Here is a 25493-nt window from a genome sequence, read left to right as displayed (position 1 = left end):
GCTTCCAGTGTGATGCATCTCTGAAGAAATGCCTTACCCACAAGTCTGATATCTCTGCTTTATTTAAGCTTCCTAGGATTGTAGCAAAGACCCCAAAGAATAGGCCAGGTTTTAGAAATTGCAGAGAAGGAGACAGGAAAAAAAAATTCATTCTCTGAATCTCAGAAGGAATGCTGCTGCTTTTAGAAGTGGGTCAGTTGTCTTGTAACCAAGTAAAAATTCTTTAGGCTCATAAGCTTTAGGATTCACCTTTAGAAGATGTCACTGTGTTCTGAGGGACTACCCATTAACTCCTTCCCAATAACAATCCATAGTTTCTTACTGTAATTTCTCGAGTCCAGCAGTTACCAGATTGTGCCAGTGGAGACCTTCTTCACTTATTTTTGTACTTAAAGTGTGTGTGTGTGTGTAGTAAATTTTTAGCATTAAGCTCCTATTGGCTTAATTTATTCAATTTTGTCATTGAGGTACATAACATACATACAGCAAAGTACACAAATCATAGTTCAATAAATGGTCATAAAATGAACACACCTTCATAATCTGTACCCATATCAAAACAGAATCACCAGCACCCCAGAAAGCTCCTGCATCCCCATCACCACCACTTCCCTCTTCCCCAGAATAAACAGTACCCTGATTTCTAACATCATAGGGTTGTTTTGCCTATTTATGAGCTTTAGAAGTTTTAAATGGATATGTGTATTATATTATTTTGTGGGGTCTGGCTTTCCCCCTTACCATTGTGTCTTGGGATTCATCTATGTGGTTGGTAGAGTAGTAGTTATTTTTTATTGCTGTATAGTATGTCATATATACATAAAACACATTTATCATTCATTCATTCATTCATTCAAATTGCACTGCCTTAATCACCACCTTTGTCTTAAACCAAACATCGGACTTGGTTTGAAGGGTCTGTTTCTGGACTCTTCATTCTGTTTCTTTAATATCTTTGTCTATCCATATGCCAAAACCTTACTCTCTTAATAGCTGGTACCGTGTTTCCCTGAAAATAAGACTTGCCTGGACAATCAGCTCTAATGAGTCTTTTGGAGCAAAAATTAATATCTTATATTAAGATATTAATATAAAGACTCATTAGAACTGATTGTCCAGGTAGGTCTTATTTTCATTTTTGCTCCAAAAGACTCATTAGAGCTGATTGTCCAGGAAGGTTATTTTCGGGGAAACACCGTATATATGTATATAGAGATACATAGCTTTATAATATTGCTTAATTATAACTGTATAATAATGTCTTAATATGTGGTAGAATAAGCACTCTCCCTCTTTGTTCTTCTTTTTAAGGTTACTTTGATTCTTTTTGGCCTTATGCATTTCCGTATAACTTTTAAAATCAGCTTGAAATTACCCCTTTCCCTCCCAAAAAAAAGCATACTAGAATTTTGATTGGAAATCCTTTGAAGAGAATGGACATATTTACTATATTGAATCTTCCAATCCCTGAAAGTAGTATGTCTGTCTGTCTCCTTGGTCTTTAATTTCTCTCAATAATGTTTTATAGTTTTCTGTATTATAAATCTTTTATTAGATTTATTCCTAGGTATTTGGTGGGTTTTTTTATGTTATTATAAATTGTATTTTAAAAATGATTTCCTAATTGCTGGTATTAGAAATATAATTTTATAGAGAGAAAAGAATAAAATTTTAATTATGATATTTTATGACATTAAAAGTATTTATCATTTTAAGAATCATCTAATATTCAAATTATTATGGGACTGTTGGGTACATTGAGAAAAGTTGGTTTCAATCCAGGATTTTAAGGTTGGAGATTTCAAAAGGAAGTCAGAGCCTCTTCCTACATTGTGGTAATTCTGTGTTGGTTCCTTGAAAGAGACGCCTTAGAGTTTGCTTTCTCTCAGCTGAAATGATCGGCACTTGGAATGTTGGGATGCTGTTTTTTCTCCTTCACATACTCTGATCCCTCTCCAGCCGCCGCACATTTGGAAGCACACAGGCAGGTGCGGAGCAGGTGGAATCAGAGTGAAGGGGCTTTCACTCAGTCCTTCAGCTCTGGCTGCTCTTGAACTAACCGGCTTCCCCACCATCCTGAAACGCCCGAGAATGCAGCTAGCGCGAGCGCATGCGCATCAGGGGCTGCAGGCATTCTGAAGTGATGACAGCAGCACTGTTTCCCTTAAACTCACACTTGGCTTTATTTTTCCAGGTCTATAAAGGAGAATTTCAGCTACCTGAATTTCTTAAAGAAAAACCTCAGGTACTGTATCTGTTTCCTTCTCTGGCTGTGTAATAGATGAGCTCTTGTGTTAAAGTGATACAGATAATATATGCTGGTGGTGGAAAGACTGGCCTCTGGTAACTCTTGGTTTTAATAATTTAACACGGTCTTAATTTCAGAGAGCTCCGTGTCTTCTAAAACTAGGGAAATACTTTATAGTAACTAAAATCTGATGGCTAGGGATCTTCCAAGCTACACAGAACTCCACATATAAGGAGCCGGCCATGTGTACCTGCTCCAGGCTCTGGTATCTACCTGGAAATAAAAATGTACAGCCACCCTTGTTCTTATTACATATACATTCATGGCCTTCTAACTTTTTTCATTTGGAGTCTAGAGGGCTTGTGAATACATTATACGACAAAGTGTGATCAAAAACTACGGTGAATGTTTAAGTTTAAAAAATTATTACAGTAAAAGACACGTTGCCATTAATCCCCCCTCACAATAACCCCCCTCGCTTCGAGCACACTTATCCCATCGTTCTTGCCACTTTCTGAAGCAGTTCTGGAAGTCCTTTTCATGAGTGTCTTTAGTTGCGCTGTCATGGCTGCCTCCATGTCCTGAATCATTTTGACTTTGGGGAAGCGCCAGAAGTCACACGGTGCCAGATCCGGTGAATAAGATGGATGAGGACACATCCTAATGTTTTTATTTGACAGAAATTGCCGTACCAGAAGCAATGTGTGACATGGAGCTTTTCTGTTATGATTACAAAATACAGTGAATGTTGCTGCTGAGTGCCATCCAATACAGGAAGCGGGGCGTTGCACCTTAGTAACAGTGTGTGACAGTGTGTGACAAGTTTCAACTTGTTTGGTGCAGTCAGTTGGGTGTGAGCTACGGTTGAGAGAAGGTGTGTTTTCAAGTGTGCCATAAATCATCCTCCATCATGACAATGCTCCAAGTCACACATCGCTTCTGGACTATTTTGTAACTATCAATTTGTATTTTTTAATCCCTTTCCCTCTTTACCCAGCTCCCCAACCCCCCTCCCCTCTAACTTTTACTTTTTAAAAAATTATTTTAAAACATCCAGAGTTATTCTTGTAATGTCATGCTCTCACTTACTCAGGTTCCAATACTGTTTATTGAGCTGAAGAGAAACAGATCGTATTATGGCTGATATGCTTAGAGTAGCCCAGAGTGTCCTGCACTTGAGCCTCACCTGCCATTGTTTTATAGCAGTGGGGAGAAATTGATAACTACTGCTTGAGCCCAGCAGAAGACTTCCCTTTCTAGCATAGTAATAATACATATTGCCTCCAGGCTGCTGCTGTCAGTGATTAGCTTGTTAATAGGAAATGAAGACTCAGCACTGAACTCAGTATTCAGAAATGTTTCAGGTGTGGGCTGTGAGGGAAACATATCACCCGACAGACCATGTGAAGTTGTGTTGCCGGAAGCAAGCCTGCAGTGAGTGGCGGGGCTCTCACTGGAGACACGAAAGCTGTGTCTCACCGGAATTGAAGGCTGTCTTCGTAGACCTTTGTCTGATAACAGTCAGCCATACGTACATATTACTGGAGAATTTCAAACTACTTTCAAGGCATATTCATATTAGCATAATTTACTTTTAATCCATCCATACATTCATTTCAATTTTTCAACAAATGTTTACTGAATTTCTGCTATGGGTGAGAAACAGGAGCAAGTCCTCAGGAGTCAAGAAAAAAAGATCTTCTCAGGGAAAGTACTTGCCAACAATACATCCGATAAGGGGTAATATCCAAACTATATAAGGAACTCATACAACTCAACAACAAAAAAACAACAGTCCAATTAAGAAATGGGCAGTGGACCTGAATAGACATTTCTCCAAAGAGGACATACAGATGGCCAACAGACATATAAAAAGGTGCTCAACATCACTAATCATCAGAAAAATGCAAATAAAACCCACAAAGAGATATCCCCTCACACTGTCAGAATGGCTATCATCAATATATCAACAAACAACAAGTGTTGGCGAGGGTGTAGAAAAAAGCGAACCCTTGTACGCTGTCAGTAAGATTGCAGATTGGTATAGCCACTATGGAAAACAGTATGGAGGTTCCTCAACAAATTAAAAAGAGAACTACCTTATGACCCAGCAGTTCCACTCCTGGGTATCTATCTGAAGAAATCCAAAACTCTAATTCAAAAAGACTTATGCACCCCTGTGTTCACTGCTGCACTAGTTACAATAGCCAAAATATGGAAGCAACATAAGTGTCTATCAATAGACGATTGGATAAAGATGTGAATATACACACACTCACACACACACATCTCACACATACAGTGGAATATTACTTGGCCACAAAAAAGAAGGAAATCTTGCTATTTGTGGCAGTATGGATGGACCTAGAGGATATTATGCTAAGTGAAATAAGTCAGACAGAGAAAGACAAATATCACATGATTTCACTTACATGTGGAATCTAATAAACAAGATAAATGAACAAACAAAGCAGAGCAAACTCATAGATACAGAGATCAAATTGATGGTTGCCAGATGGGAAGGGGATTGAGGGTCAGGGTAAAAAAGGTGAAGGGATTAAGAAAGGCAAATTGGTACTTACAAAATAGTCACAGGGATGTGAAGTACAATATAGGGAATATAGTCAACAATATTGTAATAACTGTGTATGGTGTCAGATGGGGATTAGATTTATCACGGTGATCACTTTGTAAGTTATATAAATGTTGTACACCTGAAACTAATATAATATTGTATGTCAACTATAATTGAAAAAATTTAAAAATTAACAACAACAATAAAAATCTTCTCAAGGAACTCCTGATCTAGCCAAAAGACTAATCAACTTTTGCAGATTCGCGGTTGCAAGGCCCTCAGCCTATACTGGGCATGATGTTCCAGAAACCTGGGTGGATTCATGAACAGGCTGTCACTAACTTACATGCTGTGGCAATTGGAGCCAGAGAATAATCCAAGAGGCAGAGTCTTGAAGGAATGTCAAATCAAAAGGCTGTTTGTATAATAAGTCAAGAAGGAGTCAAGAAGATGCATTTAAGACTAAAACTAAAGGAACACCCCTGCTTCATAGCATACACAAAATCATTGTCAGGTGGATTATAGACCTAAATGTGAAAGGCAAAATAATAAAGTTTTTAGGAGACAATAAAGGAGAATATCTTTGGGACCTTAAGAGGAAAGGATTTCTTAAACAAGTCATTAAAAACATTAACCATTAATTTTAAAATGGATAAGATGGACTGCATTAAAATTGAGAATGTTTATTTATTAGAAAGCATCATAAAGAATGTAAAAAAGTATGCCATAAGTGGGAGAAAGTACTGAAACAAATGATTCATCTGTGGAATATAGATGCTTTCTGCCAATCAATAAGAAAAAGATTTTTAAAAATTGGGCAAAAGGTGTAAGAGGCACTCCAAGCCCCTTTTTCGGGTAGTTTTACTTAATGCATCCCACACACATACTTAGAAAAGGAGCCTATGAAAGACTGGTTTAACTTCTAATACATGAGAAAACTGAAGCCTACAGAACCTTCAGGTTTGATACTTAGCTAGAATGGCTCCCAGAACTCAGGGAAGCACTGTAAGTACGATTACAGTTTTATATTTTTAAAAGATACAAATCAGGACTAGCCAAATGAAGAGACACAATAGGACAAGGTCTGGGAGGGTCTTAAACACAGAGTTTCTGTGCCTGTTTTCCATAGAATCAGGTACTTCTCCCTCCTGGCACACCACTGTTCACCAGCCAGTAAGCTCCATTGAACTTTGGCATCCAGAGTTTTTATTGGGGTCTAATTACATAGGCATGAGTGAGTGAGGCATTGGCCGTGTGATTGAGCTCAATCCCCAGTCAATACCCCTCACCCCGCCGTTGGGCTGGCTGCACCCCAGCCCTCTAATCACAGGGTTGGTGTTTCTGGGGGACAGCCCCGGTGCTCAGTCACCTTGTCTCTTAGCGTAAACTCAGGTGTTATCCAAGGGGCTCATGAATAACAGACACTCCTGTAAACTAGGAAATTCCAAGGAGGTAGTCTCCCTACCAGGAGTCAGGTACAAAGGCCAGTCGGATTCTTTATTATACAGCAGTAGCAGACTGAGTTCATTAGAAAGTCTACAGAGCCTGCAAGCTACCCCTGATTATTTTGATGGGAGCAGTTACTTCTCATGCTGACCAAACTTCAAGGACTTTAAAACATCTTTTGCTTCCTTTGACAGACTGAGCAAGTGGAGTAGCAGAGCCAGGAACCTCTTCCAGACATGAGGTGAGGGTCGGGGGACATTGCTGGGTTTTTGGGTTTCCCTGCTTAGGCTCTTGAGGAGGGCAGTGTGGCCAGGGTGAGCATAGCTCTGGAATCAGTCTGCCTGGGCTGGAGTCAGCTCTGTGTGGCACTCAGCAAACTGCTTTAGCATTCTAACAGTGTTACTTGTTATTTTCAAAATGATAAAACATGTTAGCTGAAAGAAACCTGGAGAACAACCCCAACCCTTTGTTTGCAGATGTGGAAACTGACCTGCAGAGTAGGTTATTTGTCAAGGTCATATGACAGGTAGGAGAACCCGGGCTGAAGGACACCAGTGCTTCCTCTGCCATCCTGTGCTTTCGCTGTGTGCCGGACATGCAGATAATTTTGTACTTGTATTTTGGGGGATTAGTTGGCTTGTTTTCCAAGTCTGCCTTTTGCTGATTTCAGTGTATTATGATGGCTTGTGTTTGTAACCTACGTTACCTCTTGTAGCTAAGCGCTACCGTGTTTCCCCGAAAATAAGAGCTAGCTGGACAATCAGCTCTAATGCATCTTTTGGAGCAAAAGTTAATATAAGGCCAGGTCATAATATAATTATGATATGATATGATATGATATGATATGATATGATATGATACCAGGTCTTATATTAAATTTTGCTCCAAAAGACGCATTAGAGCTGATTGTCCGGCTAGCTCTTATTTTCGGGGAAACAGTACAGTATGGGCAGGGCTGCCATGCCTGATTAGTCCCATTTATAACTGAGTGACCGTCAAGTGCAGGGGCAAAGCTGGCTTCTGAGCCCAGATCTCCTGATGTGGCTGCTTAGCTTATACTCTCTCCCCCGTTCATAGATTCTGTTTGGCTCTGAATGATATGGTGATGCCCTTAGGTCATTTGGAACTTGAAAACATTTTTAAAAATTTGATTTTTTTCATATAGTTTTGCTTGCTGTTTTATTTTTATAGTATATAATAACCATGTATTGAGTGCATGCTCCATACCAAGCATAAAATACCAAGCATTTTATATATATAATATATACATGATATATAACATCCATGACAAATGTATATATATTTTATCAATATACATATATAAATGAGTTTGTTCAAGTTTCAAACCATTCTGACAAGTAGTTGGTATTATCCCTGTTGTACCGATGAGAAAACTGAGATGGAATGATTTGAATAGGAGATTTGTATGCCTTGCTGTGTGTTAATGGATGGTAGAGAGCAAAGGCACATGGACTCCGTGCTGCCTTCTGCTGAGGAGCAAATGCTGTGTCAGACTTCCACTCCGCGAGCACGCACGTGTTACAGCACTGGTCAGGTCTTGGATAATTTGTTTATGCAAAATACTTTCAAAATTTGTAAATTCCCTCCCTGAAATATACATACAAGGATTCATTCATTGATCAGCCATTTTACAAGACACATGCAAAGAAACATCTCTAGTAACAAACTATAGAAATGATCCCCGAAAGCACAGTCTTTGTTTTGAGACAGAATGCCTGGTCAGGTTGACCCCAGCCTTTAAGTGGGCCCCATGGCAACATTTCATTCTCATTTGTGTATCAAGGTCTGAAGCTGCCACATGCGGTGAGAGAAGGACCCAGGAGGAGCCAGGAAGACAACAGAGCATCTCAGGACAGATACTAGTGTGTCTTGTCTTTTGGATCTCTTTGGCATTTGAACGGCAGTCACCATGTTATTATCCAAAGCTTCCTTTAAAACCTTAGTGTCCACTTTTTCAAAGGAAGAGTCAGCATGTTGGACCCCTGGACACTGGATGTGCCTACCAGTGCCCCTGCAGTAGCTTCAGTGGCAGGTGGCAGTCATTTAGAAATGGGCAAGAGCAGCCCTCGCTTTGGCTGCCCTCTGCATGTTTTGCACAATGAAGCTACTTACTGGCAGGCATCTCAAAGCATCCCAGACTGAGGGAGAGTGTGTTTCTCTTCCAGTTGGCATATGCCAGGACCGCAGCTGGGAAGGAGGTGGTGTGGAGCAGGGGCAGAAGGAACTGTGACTCCACACTTATAACCACGTTCCTCTTGTTTGCCCTAGGAAGACAGAAGGGAAATTTCCAAGACTGGCTGTCCCCACTGAGATCCATGGAGTGTGTGTGCCCCCGCCCCGTCTCCCGTTCCTCTGCCAGGCTCCTCCCCTGAGGGTGGCATGTCAGCACACGTCTGGGCCTTCCTGAGTGGTCTGTTTCCTGAGGCCTGCGCTCTCCATCCGAATCGCATGCACAGCCAGATAAGGAGCCCAGCAGGGATGTGTGCTTTCTGCTAAAACTGCTGTGGTCCTTATATTTTCTTACCAGATTCCAAACTTCCAAGGGGAGGGTTTAAAAATGGGATTCTAAGCGAAATTTGGCAGTTTCATTTTGGAATAGATTGTCTGTACATGTTCTAATGTTTTGTAGAACACTTGTACCTGTTTAAATGTATCGATGTGGATAATACTAAATATCTTAATTATTTAAATAATTCATTGTATCGTTTCTGGGAAGTTGAGGAATTACCATATACATTTACAACTCAATGAGTTTTGTATTTTATTTTTCAAAATAAAAGCTTTAAATGTGAAGCATCTGGTAGCTTACACGTTTTCATTACTGTGATTTCAGAGAAGCGGTAAGACCTCGGAGGGCGACCTGATGAACCACAGTTTCTTCACTTGGCTGTCGTCCTCTATGCATCATCATTTCTTGGAGAAGTTTTTGCTGTAATTTATTTCAGAGAGACATGCCACCATCCATTTGTTTCAGAATCCTGTTCTTCTACTGCATGCTTACATATACTATATTTAGAACAGAGAAGTTACTGATTCCCGCTGTTTTCTAGAAGCCGTTGATACAGAATACAGAATGACCAGCTAACGATAGTAATTCCCATTTATCGCGTGTCTTCTGTGTGCCAGGCACTGATCAAGGTTTCTCATCCCTGGCCTGAAAACTACACCTCTTCCAGTCTCCTCCGTCTCAGTAATTATATTTTCTACCCAGTCGTTCAAGCCAGAAGCCTAAGAGTCATACTTGGTTTCACCCTTTTCCTCCCTTTTCTAACCGACATACGAGATCTTTGATTCTACCTTCAAAATATTTCTAGAATCCATACACTTCCCTCCAGCTCCACTGCCCCACCCTAATCTAAGATCTCCCCATCTGTCACCTGGACTATGGCAGCAGGTAGCCTCCGCACCCCGTCAGATTCTGTTTAGCACAGAGCATAGTAATAGCTTTAAAACCCACATCTGGCTGTGACCCTCCCACTTAACCATTCCACTGAGAACAGACGCAGACGCCTGCACGTCTCATCCCTCCCCTCTGCCTCTCCTCGCATGCCATTCCCCACCTTGCCCCTGCATTTCCTGAGATTCCTCCTGCTTCTCCTACCTCTGCACATATTACTCCTCTCCCTGGAATGTTCTTTGCCTGATTGCCTCCTTCTCAGTTCTCTGGTCTCAGTAAGTTCTACTTCCTCAGAGAGACTTTCCCTGACCCCTTGAACTGACAACTGGATGCCCGTCCCGCCAACCTTCCTTCACAGTGTCTCCTGATCACACTGCAGTGTTTAATGTTTGTTCACTTTTTTACTGTCTGTCTTCTCTACTGAAGGTAAGTTCCTGGAAGACAGAGACTATGTCTTTTCTTGTCCATTTTTGTACCCTTGACACACAGCAAAGTGTCTGAGACATTTTGGGAACCCAGTAAAATATTTGGTGAATGGTAATCCTCCCCAAAAGTTCTGACAAATCGTTTTACAGGAAACAGAGGCTCAGGTCACGTACACAAGGCCGCTCAGGTAGCGCCAGAGTGGTGACCAGGTATGGAGGTCCAAGCCTGACCTGAATATCATTCCTTCCGCTGCACTCCCTCAACCCTGTTCCCTTCACTTAAAACGAATGCTGCTGCTGGCTCAATTCTCTGTTCAGCACTATGTCCCAAGTCCCCCCTTTGTTGGGAAGCCTTCTTCTTCCCCAGTGCCCAGCACACGCCAGCGAAGCCGTTCTACCTCCGCAGTGCAGCCTCACTACCCGAGTACACTTCCTCCGTGTCTCCTCACCTCTCTTCATTCCCTGCTTCTTCCACATGCCTATAAACCCAACCCCTCTCTCCTCTACCTGGGAAATTACAGCCTCATTAAGGGCTCAGCTGTCGTAAGTCCCATTTCTTGTTACTCAACTGCTCCAACCTCTAAATAGAAATAAAATCAGCTTCAACTTAACTTTCTCTTTTCTCTCTCTCTCTCTCTTTTTTTTTTTTTTTTTTTTTTTGCTTATTTCCCTGTATGAGTCTTATGTCACCAGTTCTGTAGGGAGGAGGTCACATACCCCTCCATCATAATGGGAGAGAAGGACATTTTAAAACTCTAACCCATCCTGACTCCAATACTTGCCCGTAAGGGAACATATAGTTTGTATTCCCCACATCTGTCCACCTCTGTCACCTCCACTATTAATGGGTCAGAGTGTTCTGGAATAGGAATAGACAGAAAACCACACCGCACAGCCTGGCTGACGCAGGAAAGAGGAAACTACTGCACAACTAGCCTGAAGATGCTGCGGTACCTCCATCCTTACTGACATTCCTTTTTTCACAAACCCTTATTCTTTTGCTCTGAGCACATTTTTTGAGCCCTTTAAAGAAAAGCATTTCTGTTCCACATGCCACTGTAGATCACCTCTCTGAAGACGACTATATTTGTAAAATGTTGTGATTTGATGGAATTCCAACTGAACAAATGAGAAATGGCTGGAGTAAAATTTAAAAAACGGCAACTGTATAGGTACCAGGGTAGGCCTGTGGCCCGTGACTACCAGAGCCAACTGGAGCCAGCAGAGCCATGGCCGGAAACCTGAAAGCCAGAGAGAAGCTGGTTTCTCAGTGACGACGAGAGGAGCTCGGAGAGGGCATCAGCCAGAAGAACCACAGGACCTAAAAATGAAGGGAAAAAAATCTTAGTAATTACCTGTCATCATTCTGGTAACATTTATCAAGAGCTTCTCATGGTCCAGGCCCCGTGTTAACTTCCTTACATGTTTAAACTCATTTAATTCACTCTTACCGTCTGAGGGAGGTACCATTACTACCTACATTTTACAAACATTGGCTTCAGGGAGGTAAAGCACCTAATACAGCTTACAGTGACAGAGTCTGGGTACAAATACCAGCAAGCTGGTTCAGAGCCTACACCCTTCACCATCACTCTACCTCTCAGCAATCATCTGTATTTATACTTAGAATAGAAACTTGTCACTAGCATTGAGTGACAACTACTTAAGTACCTCCCTGTATTTAGTAATTTGCTGGGTGTAATGGGGTGTGCCAAGAAGTATGGGCAGATCACTGCCCTTGGGACTATATGCTCTCAGTGAAAGTCAAGAAAAATGCACATAAAACAATTATTTCAAGCTCTCAGAACTTATAGTATTACCTACCAAAATGTGGCTGGTAGGTGATGGTCTAGGCAAGATTCCACTCAGTGAGGCCCTCAAATCTGTATTTCTAGGGAGCTGCAGATTCTGGCCTTTTCTCTAGCAAGGTCAGTGTTTTCGGCATTGAGTTCCCCTTCCTGCATATTTGTCACTATCCAACAGTCTTCTGTGGGGATTTCAGTCTCTGCGTAAAGCATAACACTCCCTTAGTTATTCCGAATTGGGCAAAAGAGGTCATTTTTATTCATTTTGGGTTTAAGTACTAACAAGGCAGTTCATTATTTGAGTATTGTGTGTGTGTGTGAGTGTGTAGTCTTGTTAGACATAAAAATAAATGACTTTGAACCTCCCTTTTGGGTTTATTGATTATTACTGAAGATCCAAAATTGAATCATTTTCACAATAAAACCAGTATTTTTGTTATATACTAGAGAAAGCTTTATGGCCTTGCCCTGAGAAGGAAAGCCTAAAATGCCCTCTATTGGCCAAACCTGGAACGACTGTCTACCCTATGAAATTTGAAAGTTGAAAGCAACAATACATCAGGAACATGTGCAAAGCTTTCTCTACAAAGGTGTCTATTAAAGTGTAATTTATAGAAACAAAGATTAGAAACAACCTAACAAAAGGGGGGATTGGTTAAATGAATTATGGTACATCCACATAATGGAATACTATTCAGCTAATAAATACTGTGTTTCCCTGAAAATAAGACCTACCCTGAAAATAAGCCCTAGCATGATTTTTCAGGATGACATCCTCTGAACATAAGCCCTAATGTGTCTTTTGGAGCAAATATTAATAATAAGACCCAGTCTTATTTTCGGGAAATTTTGGTATGATACTGAAAAAAACAGTAGCAGAAAAATGTTTGTTGTACTTAATGAAAATCTGAGCTCACAAAGATGTTTATTATGATTCCATTTTTATTATCTAAAGGATATATAGAAAAGTAAATAGAATAGCTAAATTGCTAGATAACTGAAAGGACACATGTTAATGTTAGGCCAAAATGGTAACATTTTGTTAACATCTGTTTATGCAGGAGTTGTGGGGTGTCTTATTTTCTTCTTTCTGCTTAACTCTATTTTCTAGATGTGCTAAAATCAACATGAATTACTTGTGTAGAAAACAATGAGAGGGTTTTTTTAAAGAAAGAAATCGAGATTGAACCCCCTAATCTTACAGACAAAAAACAAACTGGGGTCTGGAGTAGTGCTGAGACTTACTCAAGGCTACACATCTAGTTAGATTTAACATTGACTTTCAGTTCATTTATTTTCTGATAAACCTCATTATTTTAGCTAATTCTTTTGATGAAAAATTAGTAATATTAATAATCTGAAAACTTGGTTATTGGTTGTTCTTCACAAATGAGTAACTGAGATGAATCAGAAACGAAGTAGGGTATCAGTTGTTAAGACATCTAGATGGAGCACACTTGAAAAGATCACGGTGAAGGTAGGATTAATTTGTTTCGCTTATGCAGGGTTGGCAAACTACAATCAGTGAGCCTAACCTGGCTACACCTCTCATGTATAACTTGCCTCAACTGTTGAGTACAGACAAACTGTATGGCCTGCTCAGTGAAAATATTTACTATGTGGCCCTTGCAGGAAAAGTTTACAGATCTTGCTCTTACAGATTGTTTTAATCTTACACTGCCTCAGGGTATTTAAATGTTACAGTACACTTTAATGTTTCTAGCCAACCAGAAGGACTCTCAGCTGGAATTCTAAACCAGTGTCAGATCTAGGAAGCCCCCAAAAGGCAAGTTGTTTTCCCTGATGGCTTTTTACTGCCTCAGAGAAGCAGGCCATTCTCTGCCTGAGATCCAAAGCAGTTTCTAAGTGGGAGGGGATGCCTGGGGGAAGAAAGGCTGTGGGATGGATGGTGGAGGCCCCCCAGAGATGGGAGCTTAGAAAATCCGTGCAGGGGATTATACCTCTAGCCAACTTCTTTTTCCACTTGATGGAATCATATAGCAGTAACAGATATTTAAATTATGAAGTGCTTAAACCTGAGCTGATAGACCAGTGGAAATTCCACACAAACCGGACATGAAGTGGGAGGGAGAGTTGGGGATGTGGCTCTAATGTACTCACCCACCCACCAGTGGGATTTGACCACAATGCTTCCAGAGGTGACTGTAACGAGCTCACCTGCAGACATAAGGAATGAGACATTGTGCATTAGTAGGTAAGACAACTATTGACCTTCAAACCAAATTCATAAAACACTATTTTATGAATTCTGGCTGTGAGTTATTTTTTGCATCTATATTTTGTTATTTCTGTTTTATTATAATTAATAAATGAAAATGTAAAACAACACTCACCACAAGCCTACGTGTAAAGAACTTGGGAGGAGAGTACTTCGGGGCCCATGTCATCTTGCACAGTAAAGATATCCAGGGTTACCAGTGTGCACCCCAAACCAAAGAGAACCTGTAGGACCTCTCACAACTTGAGGGGAGCCCCTTCCCACCATCCCAAGCATGACAGCATCCTGAAATGTCCTACCTATATGACATTAATGACAGCAATCTATACCCCATATACTAATACTACCATAAAAGACACGAGAGAGAAAAAATCTATGGAGACAGAGAATCATTTGAACATGATTATAGCACAAATTTCTTTCATGTATTCATCTATTGAGTTCCTAGTATGTGCGAGGCATTGTACTGGGCCTTGGAGGTATTACAGAGATTCATAAAACAGCAAACTGGATGCCCCCTCCCTGCCTTTTGACACAGGAAGGTAAAGCTCCCCGCTGGGACCTCGGGAACAGTCACAGTAAAAAGGGAAAGTTTTAACACTTCCACATCCAAGCTTGCCCACCGAAAGAGAAGAAGCATGGCTTCCAATTCAGTATTCCCTTCACCCTTCAAGTCTCAAATGCATTGATCTGCTTGTGAAAGTTAGGTCACCTGTGGAACCCAGGATACAAGGTCCTCTGGGACAAGTAGCTTTAGATTACAAGCTTCTAGTATTCAGAGAGGCACACTTAAGGAGGTCAGAAGTAGAGAGAGAACCAGCCTGAACACTTACCAAGCTGACAATGGGGACGGAAGTACAGGAGAAGGAATAGCAGCGCAGTGATTAATGAATGGGGTGCGTCAGACGCTGGGGAAAGCTGAGCTGGGTTGGGAGCAAGTGGGCCATTAGCCCACCTTTTGTGCCTGGGAAGCTGCTGGCAAACAACCTCCTTCAGGAGAACAAGGAGAGGCCAACTCTACAACTCCAGCTCAGCCATGACACTTCTCCTTTTGTACCTATGGATAAGGAACAGGAACTGAAGGAAATAGAAGAGGATGAAAACATTTGGTGAAAAGAAGTTAGGTTTTGGACATGGTAAGTTTGAAATGCCCTTGGACACACACAGTTAGAGATGTCAAGTAGTCAGTTTTATGTAAGACAAGGAGCTGGAGTTCAAGAGAAACAGTGAGGTTGGAAATTTAAATTTGGAGATCTTTAATGTGGCTGAAATGATGGGAGTAGACGGAATCACCTTGCGAGCATGTGTGGAATAGGAAAGAAGCCCAGGACCAATTCTGGGATCCTACACCACTGAAGAGATGAGGGTGAATGGGGTCTGCAAAGGAGATGGAAAAGAGTTGGAGAGAAGAGGAGAGCCAGAAGAGGGTCATGACATTCAAAGGAGGAAGGAGTTATAAGAGGGAGAAACTTGTGACATGCTTCGGAATTCAACAAGACAATCATGGGGCTCGGCAACTAGGAGGCCACTGTGATCCTGGGGAGAGCAGTTTCGGTGATGTGATGGGTCAGAAGTCTCACCTGTAATCGGGATAAGGGAGGAGAGGAAGCAAATGTGGGCTGTTCCTGTGAGCATATTGACTACAAAGGGACAGGGAGAGGTGTGCTAGCTAGGGAAGGATGCAGGATCGAGGAAGAATTTGTGTTTGTCCTGATGGGAGAAACTGGCACATCAACTAGGCGGCAGCAACGAAAACAAAATAGAGGGGGAGACTGAGAATTCAGGGGAGAGAAGGGTTAACTGATGGAACAAGTACCAACCTGGAAAGCAAGAGCCTCATTAGGAGAATTAGTCTCAAATGCAGAGAAGAGAAGCTTCTGCCTCCAAAGCTGGAGGTAAAGAGAACTTTGTAGGCACAGCTCACTTGTGGGTGAGACAGTAGAAGGTGAGGAGCTCTTCATGCCTCCACTTCTCTATGCACTGAAAGCCAAATCACCATTTGCCAGAAGAGGGAAGATTTCCTGGAGTGAGAAGGGTCTTGAAAAGAGTAGTAAGATTGGAAATAGAAAAGAGGTGACCTGAGTGCTGACTAGATTTATTGTGGTAATCATTTTGGAATACATGAGGTCTGACAATTATGTTCGCAAACTCATTCTAGAAAAAGAATTACATATCTCATTGCTGAATATCACTACGGTCACCTTCAAAGTACTCCCCTTGGGAAGTTATGCACCAATGCCAGCATCTAGTCCACCCTTCAACGCAATTTTGGAACTCTTTTTCTGGAATGGCCATCAGAGCTGTCATCGTATGACCCTTGATGTCCTGAATGTCACCAAAATGTCTTCCTTCCAACATTTCCTTTATCCTCGGGTAAATAAAGAAGTCATTGGGGGCCAATCGGGTGAGAAGGGAGGGTGTTCCAATACAGCTATTTGTTTACTAGCAAAAAACTCCCTCACAGACAGTGCCATGTGAGCTGGTGCATTGTCGTGATGCAAGAGCTCCTTCAGGACCATTTTTGCAGACACCTTTCTCATGCCAAGATCTTCAGTTAAGATTTTCCTGTTTCTCTATCAATGTTTACTTGGTCTGCTATGCTTCTCACAGTCCGCCGATGATTTTGACGCACATTTCAATGAATTTTTGCAATATTTTCATCAGTTCTGCTAGTTACTAGCTGCCCTGACTTCTCTTCATCAGTGACGTGTTCTCTCCCCTCAGAAAAACATTTAATCCATTTGTACACTGCTGTTTTCTTCGTGGCATTATCCCCATAAACTTGGACTAACAAATCCCTGATTTCATTTCCACTCTTGCCAAGTTTAACAAGAAATTTAATGTTTGTTCTTTGCTCTGATTCAAGCTCAGACATTCTTGTGACAGTACACAAAAACACACAACAACAATAATGAACGCCACTCAGCAGGACACTGCCACATGTCGACACGAACACAGCTGTAAGACACTGATATACCAAGGTTATGAAACCTTACTGAGCTTTTTTTACAGTGTTCTCAATGTAAGTGCACGGTGGAAAGTTCATGAACTTAATTGTCAGACCTCATAGATATCTGTTAAACCATTATGTTGTACACCAGAAACTAATATAATATTCTATGTCAATTACATCTCAGTTTTAAAAAGAAAAAAAAGAGAGAGCTCACTAAAAGAAACACATGGACAGATGACCCAATGCACTGTGAGGTAATCATGCCTTCCTGGTAGCACCATGTCACAGGGTGGTGGCACTCACCCAAAGGTACAGCAGAGGGCTGATGGATTAATCTAAGGTTATTGGTTTTGCAGGGTAGTCAGGTAGATGGTCCCTAGAGAGATGTTTAAATGGACACATAGAGTCTTGGTAGGATAGGAGAAAAAATATAATGAAGTGATTAGATACCTGAGAGGAAAGGGTGGGTGGGCAAGGGAATATCAGTCTTAAGGAAGAAAGGCAAGTAAACCAGGTTTGGAGAGAGAGGGAAAGACAAAACTTAGTCGTCAAAGACCAATATATTGGAGTTAAATATGTTTAAAATTGGGAGGTAGAAGAATTCTGGGTGCCAGCAACGCTTCTCCACAGGCTATTTGTACTTAGCTGTTTTCTTTTTTTTTTGCTGCACATTCTCCCCTCACCTCACTCAGAACCATGCCATTTTCCTCACCTCTTTCTGAAACAAGGATACCCTGGAAGAGTTTTACATGGGGGTAGTGACATAATGACATAAAATACATTGGTGCAAAAGTAATTGCGGTTTCTGACCGTGAATTTTAAATCATTATAGCTAGGGTCAAACACATCTTTATTAATCAAAATAGGAACCATTACAATCAACACATTTTTTGCCAATGAAAAATAAGTTTGTTTATTCCTGTAGCATAAAAATCTGTGCTTTGGGATTCGATGAATTCTTGGAAAGCATTTTCTGCATCCTGCTGGTTGTGGCAGGGTTTTCCTTGCCAAAACGTTGTTGAGATGCTTGAAGAAATGGTAGTCAGTTGGCGAAATGTCAGGTGAATATTGCAGACGAGGCCAAACTTCGTAGCCCAATTTTTTCAACTTTTGACGCGTTGGTTGTGCGACATGCTTCGGACATTGTGGTGAAGAATTGGGCCCTTTCTGTTGACCAATGCCGGCTGCAGGTGTTGCAGTTTTCCACGCATCTCATCAATTTGCTGAGCATCCTTCTCAGATGTAGTGGTTTCGCTGGGGTTCAGAAAGCTGTAGTGGATCAGACCAGCAGCAGACCACCAAACAGTGACCGTGACCTTTTTTTGGTGCAAGTTTGGCTTTGGAAAGTGCTTTGGAGCTTCTTCTCGTTCCAACCACTGAGCTGGTTGTCACCAGTTGTCGTATAAAATCCACTTTTTGTTGCACATCATAATCTGATCAATAAATGGTTCGTTGTTGTTGCATAGAATAAGAGAAGATGACACTTCAAAATGACGATATTTTTTATTTTTGTTCAGCTCATGAGGCACCCATTTATCAAGCTTTTTCACCTTTCCAATTTCCTTCAAATGCCGAATGACCAAAGAATGGTCAACGTTGAGTTCTTCAGCCACTTCTCGTGTAGTTGTAAGAGGATCAGCTTCGAGGACTGCTCTCAATTGGTCGTTGTCAACTTCCAATGGCCAATTTGCTCCTCATCTTCAAGGCTCTCCTCTCCTTTGCAAAACCTCTTGAACCACCGCTGCCCTGTACGTCCATTAGCAGTTCCTGGGCCAAATGCATTGTTGATGTTGTGAGTTGTCTCCACTGCTTTACAACCCATTTTGAACTTGAATAAGAAAACCACTCGAATTTGCTTTTTGTCTAACATCATTTTTATAGTCTAAAATAAATATAAAATAAACAGCAAGTAATAAGTCATTAGCAAAAAAAAACAAAGGGAGAAATGCACATTAAAATGATGTATAACATAACCACATTTAAGAATGTATTTCAATATCAAACGGCAAATTTCAACAATGCAAAAACTACAATTACTTTTGCACCAACCTACTGAAAGCAGCATGAGACATAAAAATAAAGTTCATAGCAGCACTGTTTCTCAAAGAACAACACTGGGAAATGATGAAATATTCACCAACAGTGATATGGATAATATTCCATTCATTTGAAGTCCAAAGACAGCTAAAATTAAACTGCATTGCTTAGAGATACATATATATGTGGTAAGCTTGGAAAACAAGGAAATGATTGTCAGAAAAGTAAGGACAGTGGTGACCTCTGGGAGAATGAAGGTGCCTTCATCAGGAAGGAGCCCTTGGAGAGAATGGGAATTGACGATGTTCTATTTCCTAACTGAGTGGTGATTATGTGAATATCTCCTTTATAATTATTCAAACTGCATATATATGATTTTCCACTTCTCTGTATCATATATCCCAACTCAAAAGAAAACATATATGGATTGATACATACCACATTTAGGAGAAAGCAGAGGTTAGGAAGGTATGCGTAGATACAACTGTGTTTGTAATATTGTGTTTCATGAGCTGGCAGGTAAGTACATGGGTTTTATTTTCTTTAATTTTTATCTTTCAATTACAGTTGACATACACTATTATATTAGTTTCAGGTGTACAACATAGTGATTAGACATTTATGTAACTTAAGAAGTGATCACCCCAATGAGTCTAGTACCTATCTGACACCATACATAGTTATTACAATATTATTGACTATATTCCTTATGCTGTACTTTACATCCCAATGACTATTTTTATAACTGGCAATTTTCACATCTTAATCCCTTCCCTTTTTTCATCCATCCCCCCAACCTTCCCCCCATCTGGCAAGCATCAAAGTGTTCTGTGTATCTATGAGTTTGTTTCTGTTTTCTTTGTTTATTTTGTTGTTTCAGACTCCACATATAAGTGAAATCATATGGTATTTGTCTTTCTCTGACTTATTTCACTTAGCATAATTCCCTCTAGGTCCATTCATGATGTCACAAATGGCAATATTTCACTCTTTTTTATGGCTGAATAATATTCACTGTATATTCAGAGTGTGCCAAAAAAAATATACACATTTTTAAGAAAGGAAAAACCTGTATTAAAATTGTAATACTCAATATATACCAATAACAAAAGATGAATACAAGTCACATTTGACTCCTGCACGTACAAGAGGTGCTCAAAGTGGTTACCATCAGCATAATTTTAATATAGATTTTTCTTTCTTAAAATCTGTATACATCTTTTTTGACACCTTCTATATGTACATCTTCTTAATCCCTTCGTTTACTGATGGACACCAAGGCTGCCTCCATATCTTGACCATTGTTAACAATGATGCAATGAACATATGGGTACACATGTCTGTTCGAATTAGTGTTTTGTGTTTCTTTGGATAAATACCCCTAAGTGGAATTGCTGGGTCCTTCTTTGTCTCTTGTTATAGACTCTGTTTTAAAGTCTATTTTGTTTGGTATAAATATTGCTACCCCAGCCTTTTTGGTTGTTGTTTTTCCCATTTGCATGAAATCTCTTTTTCTATCCTTTTACTTTCAGTCTGTGTCTTTCGATCTGAAATGTGTCTCTTGTGGGCTGCATATGCATGGGTGCATGGGTCTTATTTTCTTATCCCATTCAGCTACCCTATGTGTTTTGATTGGAGCATTTAATCCATTTACATTTAAAGTATTGATAGGTATGTAGTTATTGCCATTTTATTATTCATATTTTTTATCTTTTGTTCTCCTTCTCTTTCTCCTTCTCCTTCTTCTCCTTTTCCTCATCCTTCTCCTCCTCCTCCTTCAAGACGTCCCTCTAAGATTCCTTGTAACACTGGTTTGATGATGATGAACTCCTTTAGTTTTTTCTTGTCTGGGAAGCTCTTTATCTGTCCTTTGATTCTAAAATGATACCTTTGCTGGTTAGAATAATCTTGGTTGTATGTTCTTGATATTCATCACTTTGAAATTTTCGTGCCAATCCCTTCTGGCCTGCAAAGTTTCTGTTGAGAAATCAGCCAACAGTCTTATGGGAGCTCCCATGTAGGTAACTCACTGCTTTTCTCTTACTGCCTTTAAGATTCTTTGTCTTTAACCTTTGGCTCTTTAATTATGACGTGTCTTGCTGTGGGCCCCTTTGGGTTTATCTTGTTTGGGACTCTCTACACTTCCTGGGCTTGTATGTTATTTCCTTCACCAGGTTAGGGAAGTTTTCTGTCATTATTTCTTCAGATAGGTTTTCAGTTTCTTTCTGTCTCTCTTCTCCTTCTGGTACCTCTATATGAATGTTGGTATGCTTGATGTTGTCCCAGAAGCACCCTTGAATTTTTTTTTCTGATTGTTTTCTGCTACCTTATCTTCCAAATTGCTGAATTGATCCACTGCTTCTCTAATCTATTATTCATTCCCTCTACTCTATTCTTTCAGTTATTGTATTCCTCATTTCTGACAGGTTCTTTTCTGTTTTCTATCTCCATTTTTATGTTTCCTATCTCTTTGTTAAAGTTCTCCCTGAGATCATTGAGAATCCTTATTACCAGTGTTTTGAACTCTGCATCTGACAGATTGCTTATCTCCATTTTGTTTAGTTCTTTTTCTAGAATATTGATCTGTTCTTTCATTTGGGACATGTTTCTTTGTCTCCTCATTTTGGCTGATCCCGTGTTTGTTTCTATGCATTAGGTGGATCTGCTATGTCTCAGTGTTGGTAGGGTGACCTTATGTAGTAGGTGTCCTATGTGGCCCAGTAGTGCAGTCTCCCTGGTCACCTGAGCAAGGTGTGTGTCCCTTGTGTGAGTTGTGTATGCCCTCCTGTTGTAGTTGAGCCTTGGTGTTTGCATGTCAGTAGGAGAGATTGACCCTCAGGCTGATTGGCTGTGAGGACTAGCTGTGACTAAGGTGGGAGTGCTGTTGTGCAGGGGCTGACCCCACAGAGTGGGATTTACTTTAGTGGGGCTCTGGCACCTGCCAAGCCTGCCCTTTGGGTGTGTTGTTTGTGGAGCTGGTTCAGTGGTGCTCTGGTGTGGTCTGAAGCTAGCCACCAGGTGTGTTGGTTCTGGAGCCTCTTGGGAAGGGCTCTGGTATAGGCCATGGTCAGCTGCTGCCTGTGCCTAGGACAGGACCATGTGGTGTGAACTACAAATTGATCTCCAGATGTTTGTCATTTGTACTGAGTTTGGAGGTGCCTGGGAGAGGCTAAGCTATGAATTGGGGTCCCGCTGCCACTAGTTCCAGGCTTGGAGCTGCTTAACAAGAGGTATGGGATACACCAAGTTCAGACGCTGTTTGAGTGTTTTCAGGTATACAAACACTCAGAGATATTAGGAAAGTCTGCAGCATGAGCCGAGACAGGCCATTTGTATGGAAAACCGGCTGGAAGCGCTTGGGTGAGCTGACAAGTTGGGTGAGGTGGTATCTCAGGGAATCACAAGTGCAGAATGAACGGTGTCAGCTAGGTTGATGGAGACTCTGACCCGGCACTTGCCTGCACCTGCACACTGGGTGTGAGGAGGGCTCAACAAAGGAACAATGGTGTCTACCAGCACTTCTGTCTGGGAGAAAGCTGCCCCTCCAGCCATTGCCCTGACGCCAGACAACTCGGTTTCTCCCCATATGCCCCTGGCATTTTTTGAGCTGCTGCCCAGTGCTAGATCTCAGAGTAAGTAAGTCCATCAGCAAGTAAATCTGTATGCGGGCCCTTTAAGAGGAGCTCCTGGGATTCCAGCTGCCCTGTCTCACTCAGCCACAATCTCTGCTAGTTTTCAGTCAGAAGTTGTAGGGACTTCTCTTCCCAGCACTGGAACTCTGGACTGGGATGCCCAGTATGGGGCTGGAACCCCTTGCTCCTCAAGGGGGATCTCCGCAGCTGAGATGTCCCTTCCATTTCTTAACCTCCACACAGTAGGCATGCGGCCTGCCTGTTCTCTCTCTCCATTCCTCCTACTAATCTTGACTTGACTTTTTCTGTATATCTTTAGTTAGGACCTCTGTTTAGCTAGTCTTCAGACAATTCTCAATGATGGTTGTTCTGCGGTTTAGTTGTAATTTTAATGTGGTCATGGGAGGTGTGCACAGCGTTTATCTATTCTGCCATCTTGACCAGTCTCCCCAGTTTCTGAATACATGAGTTTTAATTTATTATACCTATAATTGTTTATATGTCTAAAATATTTAAATAAAAATGAAAACTAAAAGAAGGTAATGTAGAAAAGAAGATATGTGCTTTTGTTCCTTTTTTCTTCTTTTTTTCATTTCCTAAAGTTAAATTATTTATTCAGTAAATTAGAATCAGGAGAGAAAATTCAGGAGCTGAATCAGCACTTTGGAGATTTTTCCGCATTCAAAAGTTCTTTTCTTTGGGGAGGCATAGAAAATAGATTCCAGTTTACTAATCTCAGGGCTTGATGCCTGTAGAACTATTTATTTGGTTGACTCTTGTAGGAGAAGTAATCCCAGGGTTATAACTTCTTGTGTTCTGAGAGCAGCTCCCACCTCTGCATGGGTGTCCCTCCCTCAAAGTTTCACTGACCCTTCCTGCAGGCCTAATGTGAACTGGCCTGGAAATCATTCCACTGGGGTGGGGATAGCAGCTGCCTGCAAACTGCCCTGCCTTCCCAGAAAGCCTGCTCCAGCTGCTTCCTACTTACTCAGCAAGTCCTCATTCCAGGCTGCTGACCTTGGATTTCTCCCCACTGTGTAAACACAACCAACTGGGGAACTACATTCCTAAAGGAAATTCTCAGTAGAAATATAAGATGAAAACTCCAACAATTTCAGCAACATAAAACTGATTGTACATTTAGTTTAGATTTTCCTACTTCCCGAGCCTTGGGAATCCCTTCCCATTTTCTGTATACAGCCTGGCTTTAAAGTGTGGGAATAAATGTCTCCCTGATAGCCCTTAGTTCTGTGGTTTTCTCATGTGGATTCGTAGGGTAAGAGAGGCTGTCTGGCAGAGTAAACAAATGGAAGGAAGCTGGTCCAGGTAACTCCTTACTTAATGGGTCCAGGTAACTCCTTATTTAATGAGCCAATCCAGGATCTAACTAAGACTTCTTGTTATGTAAGATAATAAAAGTACTTTTATTATTTAAGCCACTTTTGGTTGAGGTTTCTGTTACAGCTGAAACACCCTAACTGTCCTAGGATGGAAAGGACATCTTGCTAGAGGTATTTTTGAGAAAGGCTGGAGCAGGTAATGATAGGTCTCTGGAGGCCTTCTTTAGAGCAGTGCTGCTCAAAATGTGGTTTAAGGACCTGCAACATCAGAATTACTTAGGAGTTTGTTAGGAATGCAAATTCAAGGGCTTCACCCCAGACTTAGCAAATCAGATTCTTTGGAGGAGGGATGGGGAATCTGTATTTTAACAAGGACCCCCTCCAGTGATTTTGACGCAACTACAGTTGGAGAAAACACTAACCTAGGAGACCACTACAGCTGGGAATGGGATTGGTCCAATAGAGGAAGTGCTGTGCTTCTAACTCGTTAACTTCCTGGAAACTGTTCCAATCCTCTAGGCCTCATTTTCCTTTTCTGTCACAACAATGTGAGAATCAAATGAGAAACTGGCTGTAAAACGGTTTGAGAAAGCTAAAACCTTGATTACTAGGAGAGTCTCTGCGCAGACCCAGACATACCTGTGGACACAGCATCCAAGGCTGCAGACAGATGTGTGGGATAGGCTGGACTCCGCCTCACCAGCCTGAGCTGTTTTGGGTAGGGCCTGGGCCTGTCTCCATCTGTGTGCCCAGGTACCCAGCGGAGAAACTGGCATGGAGAAGGTGGAGAATCACTGTCATTCTTAATTGAACTCAACTGCCCCTATTTTGAGTTTTCTTTTTCAGATTCCTGTGATCGGGAAGGACTGGAAACCCAGGTTTTGCCCTCGTTGCTTTAAGCAACCCCTCTTTAAGAGGGGTAGCGCATGTCGCAATCCTGCCCCTCCTCTCTTACAACCTCGGTGACCTCAGCCGTCCTCCCCTCCACCTCCATTGAAGTCACCCACCCACCCCCACCCCGGATTTCTCTGGCCTTCGACGCCCGAGGCAGCGCAGGACCCGCAAGCCTGGAGACTGACGAATGACTAGGTCATGAGCCCTCCCGCCTCTCAATCACTAGGTGTCGCCCCCGATGCGGGAACCACCCGCAGAGCCAACCAGGAGTCCCGTTCGGCGGGGGTGGCCGCGCGCGCCCGTACAGACCGCGGGACCAGTGTTAGCGGGAGGAGAGGGCGCGCCCGCTGGCCAGAGGGCCAATCAGAGCAAGGCAGACAAGCCGGCCGGTTCCAGTGGCCACTCAGGCGCAGGCTGACGCGCTGCATGCTCCAGGACTGGGCGAGCTTCCTGCCAGCCAGGGGCGGAGCAAGCAGGGACT

General features: G+C 41.7%; 1 protein-coding gene and 1 long non-coding RNA gene across 5 annotated transcripts in view; one reads left to right on the top strand and one right to left on the bottom strand.

Annotated features, from left to right (window-relative positions):
- The window catches only part of TPST1 (tyrosylprotein sulfotransferase 1), a 189196-nt gene extending 178501 nt beyond the window's left edge, over positions 1–10695 (top strand). Inside the window, exons 4-6 of one of the 4 annotated variants that reach the window (XM_033110988.1) lie at positions 2195–2245; positions 6464–6510; positions 9124–10695. In XM_033110988.1, the coding sequence (XP_032966879.1) occupies positions 2195–2245; positions 6464–6481 (69 nt within the window). In that variant the 3' untranslated portion in view covers positions 6482–6510; positions 9124–10695. The other 3 variants (XM_033110987.1, XM_033110986.1, XM_033110989.1) reach the window with 3 other exon arrangements.
- Positions 10696–11314: 619 nt separating this feature from the next.
- The window catches only part of LOC117025187 (uncharacterized), a 41516-nt gene continuing 27337 nt past the window's right edge, over positions 11315–25493 (bottom strand). The window contains exons 2-3 of the long non-coding RNA XR_004423561.1: positions 14039–14095; positions 11315–11433 (exon numbers count right to left, since the gene is read on the bottom strand). This is a non-coding gene — a long non-coding RNA (uncharacterized LOC117025187). The remainder of the gene's footprint in view (positions 11434–14038; positions 14096–25493) is intronic.

Source organism: Rhinolophus ferrumequinum, chromosome 7 (genome assembly GCF_004115265.2).
Source record: "Rhinolophus ferrumequinum isolate MPI-CBG mRhiFer1 chromosome 7, mRhiFer1_v1.p, whole genome shotgun sequence".
Taxonomy (NCBI): Eukaryota; Metazoa; Chordata; class Mammalia; order Chiroptera; family Rhinolophidae; genus Rhinolophus; species Rhinolophus ferrumequinum.
The sequence above is the reverse complement of the archived record's forward strand: the minus strand, read 5'-3'. Positions and strand labels throughout refer to the sequence as shown.